The sequence below is a fragment of the Podarcis raffonei genome, chromosome 6 (assembly GCF_027172205.1).
Source record: "Podarcis raffonei isolate rPodRaf1 chromosome 6, rPodRaf1.pri, whole genome shotgun sequence".
In the NCBI taxonomy this organism is placed as follows: Eukaryota; Metazoa; Chordata; class Lepidosauria; order Squamata; family Lacertidae; genus Podarcis; species Podarcis raffonei.
Window position 1 is genome coordinate 56,134,505 of NC_070607.1, and position 19,849 is coordinate 56,154,353.

Genomic DNA, 19,849 nt, shown 5'->3' on the forward strand with positions numbered 1-19,849 from the left:
TCATTGTGTGTGTGTGTGTGTGTGTGTGTGTGTTTGATAGTGTGAGGGACTACAGGAGAGAGTCGACAACTCCACATGGGAATTAATGTCATTCATACACCCTGCGGAAATGACTTTTGAAATGCATATAATCTCAAACATGCAAATGAGAAGCTTGCTTCACCCTGTTTAATATGAATGATCAGCTTCTGAATAGCTATTATTACACGCCACATTTCAGCAATTATGTTGTTCCCAGTTTGTCGGTCTATCGTGCCAAAAAAAGGGAGGGGGGAACCATGCATAGGAAAGAAAAGGTAGAAAAAAGAAATATCCCTTTTTTGCTGCCCCTCTTCCACTTTCAAACTTGCTGACCGCTTCTCTGATCAGTCCCATTTAATGTTTTTTCTTCTTCTTCACTTCTTTGCTGGCTTGGCAGCTTGTTTTCTTTGTCAAGAGACAAAATTAAAACAAGACACCCTAGTGCGTCTGTTGCGTTTTAGCCATTTTGTTTTAGTCTTACGTCAATTGTAGATAGATTTATTAAGGTGAAATGGCACTGCCATATAGAATTGGGATAGCAAAACTCTGCCCATTGATCTTAACAGAATTGGTGTTACCAGTTTAAGATAATTGGTATTTCCTCCTTTACGCTGATATAACTATTTGTAGTATACTGCTAAAGTGACGTGAATCAATATTAGAATCTGCTTTCACTTTATGTTTAAAACAAACTCCTAGCTTTTCTGGTTGCATAGAAAAGCTAGAAAACATGACAATAGTGCGTTCTTAACTATCTCAAATGAGAAATTTAGAAAAAGGAACCTTTTCTGTCTCCCAAAAAGAATTTTCTCTGAGGATCCCCTCCTGCCCTGCAAAAAATCTAGCATTTTATTAAAGTCAAGCAGATACCAGCTGCTGGGCCTATCCAATGCCAAACCTCACTGCAAATAATTCCTGCTGTCAGTGTACTAGGCAATTTACTAAGTAAGTAATCTAGAGCATCTCTCACTGGACATGTTACTGATTGTGCGTACAGCTAGGGGAAACAGTTACTCTAAATAAATGCAGTCAGAAGTGATGATTTTGAATGTATGAAGAATAAAAAAAGACTTTTTTCAACTCCTCTTTTTCTTCCTTTTGTCAATAAGTCTCTCTCTCTCTCTCTCTCTCTCTCTCTCTCTCTCTCTGTGTGTGTGTGTGTGTGATGTCAACTAATTCTTGCCCAGCTCTGTAGGATGACATAATCTTTGTCTTCCTCCTTGTAGTTCTGAGTTTTTCGCTTTTTACAAACTCCTCTCATAGAGACTTCCAAGATATTAAAGTCCAGAACTTACCATACTTAATTCTATTTAGAGAAGTGAGTGACCCCATGCCAACCAGTATACCAGCAGAGCAACCCAGGTACTCAGAAAAAGAATGTGCTTAAAAGGAAAAGGAGAAGATCATATGAATGCATATTGCTATGGAACCCTGGCAGTATAAGGGTACAATACAGACCCCAGTTTTCCCTATGGGCTCCTTAAAGTTGTTACGAGGTCTACTGCCATCACTATTTAAAGGTTTCCTTTGGGATGGAAGAGGAAAGTCCTCTGATCCATATTACCACTACAGGATTATTTAAGCTGTACAAGTGGCAAAATACCTAACAGGTTATAGGGTCATGAATGGGAAGAAATCAATATTGCCTCTGAACTCTCCCTAATACTGTAGTGAGTATGGGTGGGGGAGGATTAACCTCCCCTATGCTCCATTCCCCAAGTTTGAACCTCAGTAAGTATTGTTTACTTTTGTGTGTGTGATTGTGAGTATGTGATTCCCCATAATTTTTATCCCACTCACAGCGGCATTTTCTTTAATGGAGGGTTCCTGATAGATGCATGTGCTTGGGATAGAAACTACCTCTTTTCCAAAGAGTCCTTTAGGACCACTACCTTCTTACTTGTTTAGATTTTCTTAGACAGTTTCTGAGGCTGGAACAAAAACCCCTCCAAATCAGTAGTCTTTTCTGACTGAGGACCCACCTTTTAGCCCAAACATTTCTTCTTTTTTTAAAAAAACACACATGCATTTGTATGGTGGTACTGTGGCTGCTGCAACCCACCGTAGATCAGGACATGACCTGTGATGAGTCCTGACCTAGCAGTTGAAGACAAGTTGAAGAAGCAGAGACAGCTTCTTTGTATTCCCACCCCCCTTTTTCATTTTAAAGAGGAAAGAAACTTTAACTGACAAGCTTTAAAGGTTTCAAAAACAAAGTGGAACAAACAGCTGGGTCTGCTGTATTGCTTCTCCCACGATCATTCCGGTGGTGCTAATTTCAAATTTAGACATATGGGCACACGATTTTTCAGGATGGTAATATGTCCAGCCTTGCATACCCACTCCCATCTATGGTAAAAATGTGGAAAGTCGCCTTTGACTATAAGGTGGGTTTAAAAGCAGAGCTGCTCTCTACTAGTTCCTTGCTTTGCCTATCTGGCGGCTTCTTTGAAGTTAGGGCTGGATTTTCAAAATAGACCTGGCTTTAGTTTGCTATGGATGCCTTCCTGATGCCTGCTGGTTTACTGCAGTATGTGCTCTTGCTATTGTACACTTTGCACTTGAGCAGCAGTAATTCAATTTCACGTTGCTGTTTGTTTTCCTTTGGATGCTTAAAAACTGTGTCACCCATACTCATATAATGCAAGGGAATAGTAACCTGCAGTGAGAGAGGTTTTACATGAGAGGTTTTGGGGGTATTGTGGCTCTTGGTATTCTTTACTGCTATTGTGTCTGGTGGTTTTCTTGGTTTCTCTTATCTCTAGGGTGGATTTGCCCCCTTTTAATGGTATGTCCCAATTCCTAGTATATTGGCTGCTTCAGTTTTGACTAATGTATGTGTTTTATTAACCCATTGTTTTGTTTATTTTTGGGGGTAGTGTTTATTAATTGGCTTTCTTTTAGGCATTGAATCAGCGCTCTGCAGGCTTATTGTAGCTTGTTTTCATATTGCTTGGTAGTCTTCTGATACTTATTTTTGTATGCTGTTTATTTGGGCTTCCTTCTGAAAGGAAAAGTGGGGTATTGGTACACGTTGAAATGAAAACACACAGCATAGCTGCTACTCTTTTTGAGCCTTGGAACAAAACAGAGCAAACAGCAGGAATATGCTTCTCACTAAAGTGTACAAAAGTTATGTTATGTTGAAGTTAAGATTGGAGTAAAGTGCTACTCTTTGAAAAAGGAAAGCTGCCTTCTATTTATTAACAATAAAACGGAAATATTAACATATCCTGCCCTGGTATTTGTTAACTCTTCAGCCCAAACTTGCAGGGATTGGCAATGTACCATTTACTTATGTACTGAGTAGCCATGAAAATGTGCACTGATTGCCTTATTCTGTGACCCTCCATGTGTTGTTAGACTATCTCCAGTCAGCCCACGGCATCATGGTCAGTGGTTAGCTGTGGTAGGCGTTGTAGTCCAAACACATCTGGAGGATGAGAGGTTCCCCATCCCTGGTTTAACAGGTTTTATGTTGATGTAATCACCACTAAGACAAACTATAGAAATCGAAAACTTTCATATTCATTGCAGTTTACATGTTAAGGTAAAGAAATTATTTGGTTTTTAACAGCATTTTGTGGAAGATGGGGGGCAAGGCTCTTTTCAAAGGCAAACATTTCCTGAAGTACCTCCTGCTTTTCTTATGAAATATTAGTTTATCCAGATGTGTTTGAGCTGACTGCATGGCTAGGTAGGAGACTTGGAAATATTAAATTGCCAACTCCATCAACTCATGTGGGAAGTCCTTTGTTGCGCCGTCATTTTCTTTTGAAATCATTATGTTGATAAGCCCATTTAGAGTGCAGAAACCACATTTTATCTTCAGACGTTTACTCTAGCAGACTATTCCCTAGGCCATGCAAGGCATCATAATCCATAATATGATCACAACAACAAAAATATAGTAAGTGGTTCATAAAATTTACTAGATCTCATGTTGTGGGAGTGAACCTGTTGAATTGGGCTTCAGCCCCTCCCCCTGCCCTAGATTGAGGCATGTCATTGGAAGCAGTCATGGCAGTGCCTGTTTCCCACAATGTTTCAGGTGGGTGACAAACATACTGTCTCCTAGGCCTCCTGTGATGCTTTTGACTTCTAAACTCTGTATAAGGGATTCTTTTCTTCTTCTTCTAGTGGTTTCTACTAAGTAAGGAGCTTCTCCAAATTCTATGCATTGCAGCAGGCCCAGAGCAAGTGTGTTATGAAAATGACTCCTAGCAGCTAAGCTATTTTAATTTCTATGAGAGTTTCACTTGGTAAAAAAGAGGACATTATTTAGTGTGCATACTGAAGATGTAGCTGTACTAAACAACTTTGTGGGCGCAGCTGTTCTCTGGCAAATGTCCCATTGGTTCCTGCTTTCTGGATGTCTTGGGGCATTTATACATCTGGGATGGGGAGGAGTCTGTCGTGCTTAGGTCTTTGCAATGCAGTGTTTGAAACTGATATGAAAGCTAGGCGCTAAATGGCACCTTAAACCAAGGTTATGGGTGAAACAACTGAATGCCCAGGCGTGCTTTTTCTGTAACAAGAATTCAAAGCTGAAAATGAATGAACTGCAGCTATAATATTATGTTTATTTTTCTCATTGTCTAGTCCTTTCCCTGTCTACTCCCCTAATATTCTTAAGAGCGTCTCTTCTCCAGTACCTGGAAGTGGGGAGGCAGAAAAAGGTCCTCCTTTCCTTCCACTCTGCAGTTTTAATCTGAATCATAGGTGCAATACTGTGTCCAGAGCTCAGAAACTCCTTGCACTAATGAAATTCCTTGTCGTAAAATGCGGCTAGAACAATGGGAGTTTTGAACGCTGTTGCAGTGTGAACAATGTTGTGCAGAATGATGCCTTCCAGTATAGCATAGATAGTAGCTTCAGCTGAAATTTATGCTCTTGTAATAGTACTGCTTTGCTTATGCAGGTGCTGCTAGCAAGTCATGATGGTTGAATCTGCCTCGGAGACAATACGTTCTACTCCCTCCAGTCAGAATGGGGTCAGCAGCCTAAACAATCCAACTGATGGAGGAGGCGGTGGTGGATGTGGAAGAGAAGGAGGAGCCAGTGGAGAAACCAATGGAGAAATGAGCCCAGTGGAACTCTTGCATTTTCAGCAGCAGCAGGTACTGAGGATTTGATTCTTCCAGACACTCTCTTGCTTACCTACCTTTGAGTGCTTCTCTCAACCTGTTAGGAACAGGTTGATCTAAAACGGATCCCAAACCTTTTCCTTGATCTTTATACTACTATGTGGTCCAGTAGAATGCAGAAAAAGGGCAATGGAAAGATAATAAGCCATGAATAGTGTAGGTTAATTGGTGGGAGAGGTTGTGGATAGTCTGCTGCTGTCAGTTCTCAGTCACATTTAGTACTTGCCTTCATAAAACCTACTTCCATAAAATTCTGATTGGAATGAATATTTTTTCATGGAAGTGACTTTTTCACAGATGTGACTTCTTTAGGATTAGCATTTATGCCTAGGTATGTGCATACCTTAAATTAGCATTCAAGCTTACTTTTACCAAAATGTTTGACTTAGTTTATGACGGATCCTTGTGTGTTCACACTCTGCTTCTTTTTCTCTGTACCCCACACTCCCCATTCAGTGGCAGGATATTCTTAGAGTCATGTGAGCAGATTGGCTCATGGCTGTTTGTATGTCCACTTGTAACTGCAAGCATACTTAATCTTGTGGCCAACCCTATTGGAAGGTGATCCTCTGAGTATGAACCATCCTCCTTCAGTTGTGTACATACTTTACTGATACTGTTCATGTGTGTTTTTTTCTATCTCCAGCTTTGCAAGTATGCCAGTGTAGTGCTGGCATTGTGTAGTACTAGCAGGCTTTTGGGGCAGCCCAATGAATCACATCTTACAAACACTGCACTGTCACCTGCCTTGAAAACTGACCAGCCGTAACAGTTGTTACCATGTCACTGTGGATTCTTTCTGCTCACACAAAGTCCTAAAGGTGATCTTGTATGCTCACAGCAGTGTTACCCTTTGGAGCTGACTCAAATACACACATGGGTGCCACATTGTGAAGGTACTCCACATATTTGCTGTCTTTCCTTCAAATCAGGGATTAAGTAGTCCCAAATTAGAAGCACTAGCTACCCTGCTTGGCCAGGTATTTGGAGGTAACAAAGAGTACATGCCAGAGTTCCCCTTTGGCATACTATGTGTTTGCCCATGCTCACACAGTTCAGCTCTGTTTTGGTGGTCTTTCTAAATGTGCTGCGTGTAAAGGAAAATAGGAACACATGCACTACAGAGTTTTTTTGTGTCCATTTCTTAGGCATATATGTGCATATAATTTTTATGTAGCATTTGCATGTGTTTGTGTATGGATTTAAGTGCTTACAATTTACCTTTCAAAACAAACTTAAGAGGAAACTTTAGTAACCTCAGATACTAAATAAGGCAATGAGCCCAGACTCATACGGAGATCGCCTCTCGTCTAAGTTGTAAATTCCAGCGTGAAAGCTGTAAAAAATTGCTGTGTCTGATACTTTAGTAGTGAGCACTGTAAATCCATTACCTGAATAACAGCCGTTTCTCATGCAGTTAAGCCACTGTTCCCCTGATCTGAAGGGTAATCATGCATGTCATGCTTCTCAGAGTCACCCCTGCTGAATGAAAGAGACACAGTTCTCCCCCTCCTTCAGAGGGGCGTGTGTGGCTGTAGTAAGGCTGTCTTCATGGTGCCTTGGGGCTTGGCACTGCAATTAGTTTAACAGTATTGTGGGCTCTAGTAAACAGATGTGTGCTCACTCATTGCCCTGGTAAAGTATTATGCAGTACTCACTGAGTAGCATGAACCTGGTGCTGTTTGGCCTAAGCCACTGTGGGAACGTGTAAAAGCGATTGCTCCTGATGTAAAGCTATTGCTTTGTCAGGATGTACAATGTGTGTGTGGGACATTTACAGCCAAATTCTCAAGTAATTCATCCCCTCTGCCCCCAATGTGTAAGACTGCTTTTTTAAAAAAACAACAACAACAACAAACCACACAAAACTTTTTCTATTGCAGTGGTTTTACTATTGGAGGAGAGAATGACACATGGACTCTGAACCAAATAAGCCTGTTTTCCTGAAATAATGCCCTGCTGCCCTACATGTGATGCCATATGTGACATCAGTTGTGGGGCAAGGAGAGATGTGGCTAGATAGGCTGCATGACTCAGTTCCCCATGGGGAGCTTGATCGCACAGGGCTTGCAAAGCGCTATATGCGGCACTTCACAAGCTCCCAATAGACAGCTGACTATCAGGCATTTGAGCAGCGGTGCACAAAGCACTTTGCAAGCCCTCCGTTCAGTGCAGAGCATAGGACTGACACAGCCCCTTGTGCTGCAGTTCCCAAGTGCTTGATAACCTGCTGGCTGACAGTCACTTAGGATGTTCTGTGCAAGGGACTTGATAGGCGAGCAGGACAACCCACCTGGCAATCATCTGACATCAACAATGTGGGGGTTATAACACCGTGTGGTTTGGCTTGATGCCACTGACTATTTATGCCACTGGTTTGAGACTTGCCATGTGCCACAGAGTGGCAACTAATACTATATCTTCATTTTTACTGCATTTGCTTGTCCAAAGGCAGATATGATATCCTGTCTTGCTCTGTGGCAGAACTCTCTTGAAGAGATAGCTGTGGAAAATGTTGTACAGTGGTACCTCTGGTTATGCACTTAATTCGTTCCGGAGGTCCGTTCTTAACCTGAATCTGTTCTTAACCTGAGGTACCACTTTAGATAATGGGGCCTCCCGCTGCCACTGCACTGCTGGCTCACAATTTCTGTTCTCATCCTGAGGTAAAGTTCTTAACCCGAGGTACTACTTCTGGGTTAGCAGAGTCTGTAACCTGAAGTGTTTGTAATCTGAAGCGTTTGTAACCCAAGGTACCACTGTACTACAATTGATCAGCCATGTTGAGATTCCTGTATTGCTGGAGGGTTGGACTAGAAGACCCTCCGGGTCACTTCCAACAATACAGTTCTATGATTCTATGTGGACTTTTCTGAGATGAACCTGAGGAGGATCTTGCAGGAATCAAGCGGAGGATCTTGCAGGAATCAAGTATCCCCCAAACCTATGGTTCTTTCTGATAAGGCAATATGAATGATCAGCTACTGTTTTTTATGTGCGTGGTTCCATAGGATTTCCCTCAAAAAGCACTCAAGGGAAGGTAGACATATGGGAACCTGTTCTCTTCCATTCTAGGTCTCAGAAATGGAACATAGAAGTACCGTACTAACTTGAATCTCTTGTTCTAACTGCAAGGACATTTTGTCTACCTTGCCAAACAATGTACAGAATCTGCTGCAACAGACTTAGATGTCCATAGCCATATCTCACTATGTAGAGAGGCTGCCTTGCTTCCAGTAGAACATGCCTAGGAAGTAAAGGAGAAGGAGGTTGTTTTTAAATTGCAATACCTTGTGGAGATGTGTCATTTTGGTCAGTTTTCTGAGTGCTCCCATATACCTGCCTTAGGGCAATATATATTTGCTTATATTTTTATAATTTACACATGCACACAGCATTTAAGCTTTTTCAAGTACCCCAAGGGTCTGACCAAAAATGACAAATCCCCACCTGCTGCAATTTAAATGAACTTCCTTGCGCCAGCTCCTTCCTGGGCACCTTCTACTGGAGGCAAGTCACTTTATAGTGGGATGTACCAATGAATATAGTAGTAAAGGGGAGCAACTGTATTTCTTGTGCTCTTTTCTTCACCAGGAATGAAAGAGCTTAGGTGAGAAGTAACTGAAAGAAGGTTATTTTTTTTGGGGGGGGGTAGGGAAGAATCATTATCCCAAGTAACATTTTCCTTTCTTCCATGCCCCTGCCCCCTCAGCACTGCATATAATTAACCTGTAGAATTCACCAGTGTGAGACGGTATTTAAAGGCAAAGGAGACTTCTGAACGCAGATGGCATCTGCAGTGACAGTAGCTCAGATGAGAACCATTGGTGCCATCAATCTTCATGCTTCAGGGAACAAGCTGAGCAGCAGCTGGGGTCAGTAATAAATGTCCCCATATATAGAGTTTTGCACAATTAGGTGCTTCATGAAGGATTTACACCTTCTCCAGTAGCATCCTATATCTGCCCCTGTTTAAAGAGGCTTCTGAGCCATTGGTCTGTTCCTGTCTGACAACTTCTGTCTCTTCCTTGTGCTTCAGATCCCAAATGTGCCATCTCTCACTTCCTCTTTAAAAACGAAACAGAAAAAAACCCAGGACTAATTCTCAGGAGGAGGACTAGAAAAATAATAAGTGGACTGTAAATAAAAGGCTGGGGGGCGGGGAAGAGATATTGGTGAACACATTACCCAACCAGTTAGTAAAATTCCTGCCACAAGAAGAGTTAAGGCCTAGAATGTAATAAAACTGGTCATGAAGAACTACTTCTAGAGGGCAAATGGCTAATGCCATCAAATATGGAAAGACAGATCAAAACTTGCTGCTTCAGAATAATAGCTAGTCTTTGTTAGGGCGATTTTGGACATGTATTTTCTGTGTCAAAAGCCATTTGTATATATAAAGCTCAACACACACACACCTCCTGCTTTATCCTGTGTTATGGGTATTTGTTGAAACTACTTATATAATACAGTGTGTTTGTATATGTGGTGTTCAGCACTACACATTTCAGAACAGTTGCTTTTGACATGCTAGATGCATTTAGTTTGCTCTGGGTGATAGCATTCTCTAATTCACTTGCGTTCATGAATCATCTCCCCAAAGTTTGAGTATGGACATCCTGGATCTGATCATGTTTGATGAACGCAGACTAGTAGGTGGACTTTAATAAGTATGTCTAGACAGTGCTTGCTTCTAGGATTTTATATGATTCAGTGCTGTCTGTATAGAAATTCTACAGCTCCATCCACATGCTTTTTATGGAGTTCATTGTGGGATTAACTGAGTTGCTTTTGTTTTTCTGGAGATGTCTGGGGCAAAAATATAATAGCCCTTTTCCAGAATACTTCTGGCTGTGTGCCCACCCCCCCCACCCCAGGCCTATTTGAAACAAACTCTCTCAGCCCTTCCCTCCAAGTTGTGTAGTCTCTGGCTTGCACTATGAGCTAGGTGCCTTCTCAATGCTGTATTCTAATCCTTTGGCAAAGGAGGTAATGATTTTGAATGCTGATTGCTATGCAAGTGTCATTGGATTACTGCAAAACGACCAAACACCTAGAACAACATAAGCCTTTGCTGATTGTACTCCACATGGAAGGCAGTAGCACATCGGCCATTTTCAAAGTGATTTGCCCAAACAACAATAAGGCTCAGAGTAGGGATTAGAACTATCAGATTCCTGGTTTTGAGGCCTCTGCTTGGTCAATTCAAGGATTTTTTCTTCTCTTAAGGTTGGTATATTTTATAAAGTAGCTGCAACCCAGGACCCTGCTAATGTTGCTTCACTGAAGAGATCTGTTCATGGTACACATACTGTAAGAACACATTTTGAGGATCACAGTAGAGGATTTTGTTGTGGTTATTCCAGCTGCTGTGCAGGTATAACATGTTCTCTCCACCTCTTCCCATCAGACAAAGTGCCCAACTCCTGAGCTTTTGGTAAACAAGGCCTGGAAACGTGAGCTGGGCTGTGGAGTAATGAGGTGACAGAAGGAGAGGGAGATAAACAGAGAGAGTCAGAAGTCAGGCATCTGACAGGAGTTTAGACTGAAACAAACAGCACTGGCAAGAGAGCGCTCGTCACTTTTGAACAAGACGGAGTGTCTGTTTCCATGCAACGGGCAGAGCTGAAGAGCTTGTTTAAATAGAGATGAAAGGAACAAGGAGGCTGTGTGACCTGCAGCCGGCGTATGGTCCTGAGGCTAGAAGAAGGGAGGAGGATGTTGGGAAGAGAGGAGTTGCTGAACTTGAATTCAGGATGGTTGAAGAAAGAAATCTGGGATGGGCAAGCAGATCCCTTGAGTGCTGCATGCAGATGTGTTGGAAAGTTCAGTGGTTCCTGGAGCTATTTCTTTTATGTATCGCAGAAAGGTCTCCATTTATCAGAGGGCAAAGCAGAAGCTCCAGCATATGATTTGGCAGCTGGGTATCAAGTCTGAGCTCTGACAGGCAAACTTGGTTATTGCTAGATGTCTGAAGTAATAACTTATGAAACAAAGATTTGACCTTGTAGATTTGATTTGTTTTGTTATACATGGCTAACTCCCAAACTTTGACCTGTTACCTAATAGATCATATTGCCCCTGCGGGAACCTTTTTCCATGCAAAGGGGAAAAAATCACACATAAAGTGCTACAGTAACCTAAACGCCCAGTCATGCTTCTATATCCTTTGAAAGTTGGTCAATTAATCAAACCTCCCAGCCCTATGTTCCCAGTGTTTGTGGGTATTGCAGCTCTTTTGGGTTCCTGTCTTTCCCCCCACCTCCAAGTAACCTTTCTCCTGTGGAGCTTGCCCTTTCCAATTTGATACAAGGCAGACACTGAGAAAACACTAAACACTGTGTGCTGCTGTCAGGAAAACAGAACAGCCACATTATAGTTTCATTTACTTTCCTTCCTTTTTCTCTGTAATGTGTCCGGTCTTTAATTCAGTTGTGAGCCTGTACCCAGGGACTTAAAAGAAAAGTCATTCTGCAGCACCTACTTGTTGTTGTTGTTGTTTTATATAAACAACAACGACAGCCCAGCAATAACAATATTGTCATATTTCGCTTCTGGCTCTGTAAACACACTGATACTGTTGCATTGAAATATACATATGATAGTCAATGATCTTGTATGCATATGTCTTGGTATAGATGTTGCCACTTGCCTTTGTCAACTGCTCAAAATATCTGTGATAATTCTTCATGCAGAAGCACTAATGCTTTTTAAACAGTCCTTATCACATTTGTTGCACAACTTTATGCAGAGAATGCATTGCAGGTGGTTGGACTAGATGATTCTGTGACTCACGTGCAATTTGTACACATACAATAAGGCAAGGATAGTCAATGTATTACTATCCAGATGTTGAGATGTACAACTCTTACCATCCCTGACCATTGGCCATGTTGGCTTGGGCTGATGGGAGCTGCGAGTCCAAAAACTTCTGGAGAGTACCATGTTGGCTGTACTGGCATAAAGAAGTGTTGTGTGTGATAATGCTTCTGTGTGTAGTCATGCCATAGATAAAGACTTTTCAGATGCCTACAAAAGCAATCTGGTCACCAATGAACTGCTTGTGGAGATGGAAACGGCAGTAGGAAGAACTGAAATCCTGATAATAAAAGTAGCTGTGATGGAGGTAATCAAAGCCATGGTAATTAATTCTCTTAAAATATGCCAGTCTTCATCTGCCCAGCTTCAAGCTTGTTATTACCCATAACATTGCTATTTTTTCTTTTTTCAAATTATGGTACAAGTCTTCATAGGGCGTGTTTTGGAACAGGTTGCCAGAATAGGAAATATCAACCCACGTATCCGTAAAACTTTCCTAGTGCAGTCAATATGGGCATATGTGCTGTGGCTGTGACCTGATCAATGTCTTCTTTTGGGAGATGGAAGGGTGGGGGGGTTGTGATCCATTTGAGCTCTCTGTATGATCCAGTAAAACAGCAATTTAAGAATCAGTAAAATTCTGTGGGTCAAGCGCCCTTGATTCTAGGTAGCCTGGATCTTGAAATGTGGCTCCAGCAAAATGCTCTTTGGTGCCTTGTTCATTCTGAAATGTGTTCATTTTCAAAGCAGTCTTGGGAGTGTCTATTTATATTCCCACTCATGCTTTAGCTCAGAAGGGTCTGTATATCTGTAGTCTGAAAGCTGCTTTAGCCTACAGTAAACACGCAGTTGCTGTATTGTAATTTTGCTGCTCTGAACGTGCACTGGGGGAATGGGGAGAACAACTCCCACCTCCTTCCAAGGAGTAGACTATTAGAAACAACTTCCAGTGAGGCTTCCGCAGACTCTTTCTGAAGAGAGTGGAAAGAATGGAGGGATCACTTCCCATCTTTCTCTAGCAAATTTGATGGTGTTAGGGGGAAATCCTTAGGTTTCAATGGTGGGGCCCAGCTGAAAAACGTCCTGGGATTCAATAGCGCGCGCTTACATTGTGGCAAGGGTCATAGAAGGGGAAAGGTCAGCCAGGGTCATGGGAGGGTTGCCTAGCGTCTGGGAACTCCCACAGTGGTTGCTGTGGGAACATCAAGAGACCTCCAGTGTGTTAACATCCTGTAACGAGATTCAAAAGAGCTCTAGTCTTTGCACATTAATGAGTTTTTAACTTGGGCTAAGTCCTCCCCACCAGAACCCCACCTTTCCAAGCTCAGATCCTCTTTAATCCTTGGAAAGAGGGAGCATTACAGAGACTGGAAAGCAAGAGACCAAGGCAGTGTGATGAAGAAGAAAAAACCACCCCTCCAACCTACTTGGTAAGACAGGATTGAGGAGGGGAAGAAGAATCCTCTGAGCCATACTGCACATTGACTGCTCTTGACTTCCTCGGGAGCCACTGCTGAGAACATCTGGAGAAGAGATTAACCCTTTGGGGGCCTTATTGCTTTTCTCCCACTTGCGTGATTATATTCACGGTCTGGTGGCTACAGCAGCAGCTCTCCAGGATCTCAGGCAGAGGTCCTCCCCATTACCTGATACCGAAACCCTAAAGGAAAGGTCGACGAGGCCCAGTATTGCATCTGGGAACCTTGCGTATGAAAAGATTGTGCTCTACTACTCACTATACACACCTTTCCCTAACAAAATCCTACAGTTGTTACATTAAAAAGTGTAGTCTAAACCAGTGGTTGCCAACTGTCAGCCCATGGGCTTCATTTATTGCCTTCTTGACCCTTTGCAACCTTCTCCCAAAACAAAGTTGTTGTTTGCATATGGCATACTTCTCCATTAATTGTGTATCAGATCTCGTCTAGTATTTGTGCTGCCTCATCATTTAAAAAAACACCAACCTATTATTTTTTTATTTATATAATTAAATTATAAACCACCCTATACCCACAGGTCTCAGGGTGGTTAACAGGATTAAATCAGAATATAAAACCACAAAATCTGTAATCCAAATTCAAAAAACAACCCAATATAGACCATCAAATTTTAAGATTCATAAGCACTTCCCTTTCCCTCAGTGCTTCCATAATAGCAGTGTCAAAGTTGGATAGATTAAATGAGTGAGAGCATGGGGTAGAGTTGAACATTTGAGTGGTGAAAAAAAGACTTGATCCATCAATTGGTCAGGTGTTGGCAAACTAACGGTCACTTATTTTTATGGGTGCAGTCCAAACTCACTCCCACAACCACAGCCCTGTTCACATGTGTGTTTAGTGGGCAGGGTGGGGTGGGTAACACAATCAGGCCTGCACATGCTCCAGACTGGCACAGTGATTAGATGGCAGCTGGTGATGGCTGTAAGACCAATTCGGGATCCAGCAGATTTTGGTCTGTTTCTACCACACCCCTTGGAATGCCCCATTTTGGGGCTACCCCCTGGCAGGGCTATCACCAGCAGATCTCTTGTCTGTTCAGAGGCCCACTCACCTGGGAGAGCTGAGCGGAGGGATGCCTCTGCTCAATCTATACCCACACAGCTTGGCATAAGTGGGGGTTGGATTGCTATGTAAAGCATTAACTTGATTCCCAAACAGCAAATATATACTCAACAGTTTTGATACTTTCTTTTATAATTTGAGTAGCTGTTTTTCTGAAGCAATAATACTAATGTTTTTAAAAATTGCAACTTTTTACAATCAATGGCATGCCATAACTTTTAACATTCAGATAGTACTCCAAACCATGGTTTGGGAAATAAGAAATTAGCCATGTGCTTGCACATTCTCATCTCCCCTTGCATGCAACTTAAGACAGTACATTGCTTCCTGGTTTAATCATGCTGTAGTGTTTCACTACATCCAAAATAGCAAGCAATGGTGTGAAGTGATCCTGGTTTGCCACTGTGGTTCAGTGGCCTTTATGGCATGCTGTTTGATTAAATAAGAAAGCAATGTATTTAACTGAGATCTTGAGCAGAGGTAGGAAGAGGCAGTGTGTGAGCATGTGTCTCATTCCCAGTCCTCCAAACCATGACTTGGGATATTATCTGAGAGCAACCAATGTTAGATAAGATCTTTATTGATGTTAATTGTTCACTGAAACAAACCTTCTTTTTTGCTTTTATTTTGGAACGCCAAGGTCAGCCTAAAATTCCACTTTAAAACAAATAGATCAAAATAAAAAATCCAAGTCAGTTTTTTAAAAAGGAATTGTATACAACACATAGCAGACCAATTATATGTGTATCGTCAACATCATGGCTTCATGGAATATTTGACTGCAGTCAAGTTGGCAGTCATTTGACAGTATTTCGTACTGGCATGCCAACCCTACATAGGAAAGAGAGAGATGTATTCCAGGAATTGCTAGTAAAAATGAAGTGAGGCAGTAGCCAAAACGAAGACAAGAAAATACCATCTAAAAATTGTATGAGTGTGATGGGGGTGCAGATATGTCTCTTCTCATCGGTGATCTCACGGGCATCATCCCGTAAGTGTCCTTGACAGTCCCGCCACAACCTTACGCACAGCAATTAGAAAGCAATGGAAATACTAGTTGGAAGAGAAGAATCTCATTTAAAGTGCAATGCTGAAATGAGAGTGGAGTGCTTGGTTTCCCCCAACACAGGCTGGATCTAGAGTGGCTGATGAAAGGTGACTATCAGAAATATAACGGCTGGTAGACAAATGAAACTAAACGTTGGCCTTTGTATGGCACTTGATGAAAATCTGCTTCTGTTTGAACGAGGCACTTGCTCTTTTCCCACCTCCCAATTCTATATAAAGCCCTATAAATCTTCCTCTAAAGTGATTCCAAACAAACTTTCTATATACCGTAATTCAGTAGCTTACAAAAGTAGTAATGGTGTTAGTACTAAGATGACGTTATCAGCTTTGATAACTTGTTTGCAGATTTTACTATATTTTATAGCTTTGGATTTAGTTGTCATGAAAATCTGTTTCTCCATTTTAAAGAATAATGCATAACCATGTTTGTTACTGAAAAAAGCTTGAATATGCTGCTGAAAGGGGGTCTGAAGACTAAAAAATAAATGTTAAAAGCCTCCCAAGGGAGTGTTTACTATGTTTTCCTTTATCCAAACTCCAAAATACTGTGTGTATACAGAAGTATAAGATATTATTGCTTTCAAAATTTAGGACTTGTGCTGATTACAGGGAGTGGAGAATTCTGTAAGTTTTCAAAAATGGTGGTCACATGGTATTCAAAAACACCTTGGTACTGGTTGGGCATCCTCTTGCTTTAAGCACCCAAGGTAAGCCTGCAGGACAGTTTTTGGAACCATTTCTTGACATTCATACATTGCATAAATGTTAAACTGTTAAATGAAAACTAGTCTCTAAGATGAAGCACTTTCATATTAGGGGAGAGTATGTGACTTGATCGAGGTCCAGAGGGTGGCAACACAAGAACAGACCTTTTTTTGCAGGTGTGTGTGTGTGTGTGTAGAGAGAGAGAGAGTTAAATATATTTGTGCAATACATGATGCTATTATTACAATATTTTAAGATAAAAGCAGATGCCAGAAAACTTAATTAAGCTTCATCTTGCTCTTACTTTTGGCTGATTTCGTGTCACGTTCCTCCAGGTGTTCATCTCTTGCATTGGGCAATCTTCCTAGAGGCATCCTGCCTGCAAAAGGGGAGAAATGGGGTGGCGGTTGAAAATGTTCATGAGATTATTCCTGTGCATTGATCTGAGGAGAGATTAGCCTTACTTACCCGGAAAACCCTTACATTTCCATAGTATAGCAGAAAGTTGCTTTGTCTCTAAAGACACTTTTTTTCCAAAGCAAAAGAAATAAAATAAATATAATTGGTTGTAAAGTATTTGCATTGGAGTGGTTTTGAGGTAATTGTAAGTAGCATTGTTAGTGGTACTGGCCAGTAGGTATTCTTGCACAACCAAACCTCTAATTGCAATAACTATCACATTAAGGAAAAGCTGGAGCAAAACTGCTTTTTTTCAGTGACAAAATCCTTGCATTTTAAAGGGCAGGAAAATGCAATTTCCTTAGAAGTGCTTCTTTGAGGGAAAGATGTCTAGGTTCATTGTACAATTTGAGCAGCAGCTACTCATCTATCATGTGGGGAAAAGTATTACCCAATATGACCACAACTCTTAAGTCTGGCCACTATTTTGGTCAGCTGAAAAGTTGGAGGGAATATATCTCTTTTCAACTACCTCCCTATAACATTTTGAAGTAGACAGCAACAGGTCTGCTGATTCATTGCCTAAGAGGGTGATGATCTTCAAACTTCTAAAGTGTGGGATTCTTCACAGCAGCAGCTCCTATTTCTTCTTGAGATCTGATACTGACAAGATTTTCTTAGTGCCAATGTGCACCTGGAATTAATTGTAGACTTTCTTTGTTGCTAGATGTGTACACACACAACCCTTTTTGCAGGCTTTGTAGCTCTGGATATTTGCAGCTAAGCCATAAAGTAGCAGCTGAAAATCAGACATAAAGAAATACAGACAGAAACAACTATTGAGCCGAATACTTGGATCCACACTACATTGGCTTAGAACCCAGAGCATAAGTCGGAACTAAAATTCACTTTGAAAAAGTCAGTAAGCTCCCAAAGCTCAAATTCTTCTCCCAGAAATGCAGCTGATTGGTGTGGATTAAAATTGGGCAGGGTGGGGAAGATTTTGAAAATAATACAGATCTCAGGTTAATGTTTTTGAAATGGAAACACTGTTCATTTTCCAAATTGAAACTCATCCATGGCTCTCAGTTCTTGGTGCATTTTTGATTCTTAATATTAATATACAGTACATAATATAAACCATTAAAGTGAATGCTTCATTAAATATACTTTCAGCAGAACATCACACACGCATGTATTCATGCTTTCTCTTTCTCCTTTGTGGCTTGGCTCACACATCACATTAACCATAGTTTGGAACAAGCTGTGGTTTTAAGATGAACAAGCAGCAAGCTGGTATACAGTGTTGTAAAGTTCTTGCTCCAATCCTGGTGCTGCACCGTGGATGAAACTAGACAAGAGTTTGCCTTGTCATTACACCAGAACCTTGACTTACGGGTTTGTTTCTTTCCAGATAAATCATGAGCAGTAACTGAACCTTGTTCTTGGCATACTGCTCGTGGTTGGTTTTGGAAAACAAGCAGCAAGCCCCAGATCAGATGTCATGTCGAGCCAGACTCTCTTATTTCCTGGTCAATGTTTTTAACTATATTTTAACCATGGCTTAATTTGACATGTGAACTGAGCCACTATTAAGAGTAGAATGGGTTGAATTTAGCCCCATCAGCAGAAGCCCAGTGCAAGGACTTCCACTTGTGCAGTGGGCCTCCTTCCCTCTCATCCTCCTGTGCACCCCCTGAAATTGGTTTGTGGGGGGCGTTGGGAGATCCTCCAGAACAGTGTACCAGGGGGAGGAGAGAGGGAATAATTCCTTTTAGGAAGCTGAAATGCTTGCTAAGATGGAATGACTGGAACAGTGGATAATTCTGGTTGATAGCTTCACATCTGAGCTGATCATTAGGCAACTGTTGAGTGGGGGCCAAGAGCTAAGGAACAGACCTGGGATGTCTAAACCAGAGCACAAGTCAAGAGCCAGAAGCAAAGGAATACTTGGGTTGCCAAGGCGTAGTCCCAGCCTGAACAGGCCTTTTTAGCCTTGTTTGATGAGGACTGTCAGTGGCCATGCTTGGTAGGCACCACTCCAGTATCCAAAAGCCATTTACTATCTGGGAGATGCTCCATCTTGTAATCTGGGTGCTATATCATACGGTGCAGCCATTCACAGAGCCAGAGTCTCCTAGTTCTCAGTCCAGCTGTTCTTCCCATCTGTTCTGTCATGTTGGCTATTGTCAGCCGACTTGACCACTAGATTTGTTTTTTTAATGCATTGTGTACAAATGATGAAGATGTACAAATGGGGTTTTCTGATAGCTACTCTAGAACTCTCTTCCTTCAGATAGTTGATTAAACCAGAGTAAAAAAGCATCAAAACAAGACCTTCTTATTTGGGCAAACATGTAACTGTCAGGGATTTGGTGGCTATATCGGGTAACATGTTTGTCTTTAACACAGTTTATAGTTTTAAACAACTTTTTTTTGAAATTCATTTTAAAAATGTGATTTTAAGCCTCTGTGAATTATGTGGGTTAAAAATCTAAAGAAAAGTATTTGTATGTCAGCCAGAATACTCTCATAGGGGAGCATCTTATTTCATCCTAAGAAGATGCCAAAGGGCTAACACAATTGCCAAGTGGCTTTGAATTGTTGCTAATATTCCTCTTAGGAAAAACAAAACCAAGGGGAAGCAAAAGAAAAGGCAAAGACCCAAAATGATATTGCAAAATGTCCTCATCAAATAAAAATATTTAAAATAAAAGAATTAAAATACCCAGAACATTTGGGTTGATTATCTTTCTCAGAAGTTTATCAGATTCTCTTTTCAAGGAAAAATCTCTCTTCAGTAGCTTTTTGAGTCTTCAGTGTCTCTTACATTCTGTCCTTAGATGAAAGTGCCAGTCCACAATTGCACACCAAAACTGAATTCCCTGTTACAATCTTCTCTTTCTGTGTCTTTGGGGGATGTTATTTCAGGTTATCCACTGAGAATTTGTAGAGTAATATGAATATGGCGGTTCCTTTTGCCTGTTCTTTTCCTTGTGAAAGGCTCCATCTTTTTTCATGGATACAACCATGTAGCAAACCTTAGCCCTAGTCCCTAGCTGACTTTTACAGTTCTAAGGTGTAATGACTGTTTATGCTAGGATTGCTTTTTCTTGATGGCAGTGGGAT

At 41.3% G+C, this 19,849-nt stretch overlaps 1 protein-coding gene across 7 annotated transcripts in view; it reads left to right on the top strand.

The window, feature by feature from the left end:
• FOXP4 (forkhead box P4) overlaps positions 1 to 19,849 on the top strand; it is a 144,304-nt gene that overhangs the window by 36,802 nt on the left and 87,653 nt on the right. For 6 of the 7 annotated variants that reach the window (XM_053393117.1, XM_053393115.1, XM_053393114.1 and 3 more), the window contains exon 2: positions 4,943 to 5,141. The exons of the other annotated variant lie outside the window; for it this stretch is intronic. In XM_053393117.1, the coding sequence (XP_053249092.1) occupies positions 4,959 to 5,141 (183 nt within the window). In that variant the 5' untranslated portion in view covers positions 4,943 to 4,958. The remainder of the gene's footprint in view (positions 1 to 4,942; positions 5,142 to 19,849) is intronic. 7 annotated transcript variants of the gene reach the window in all.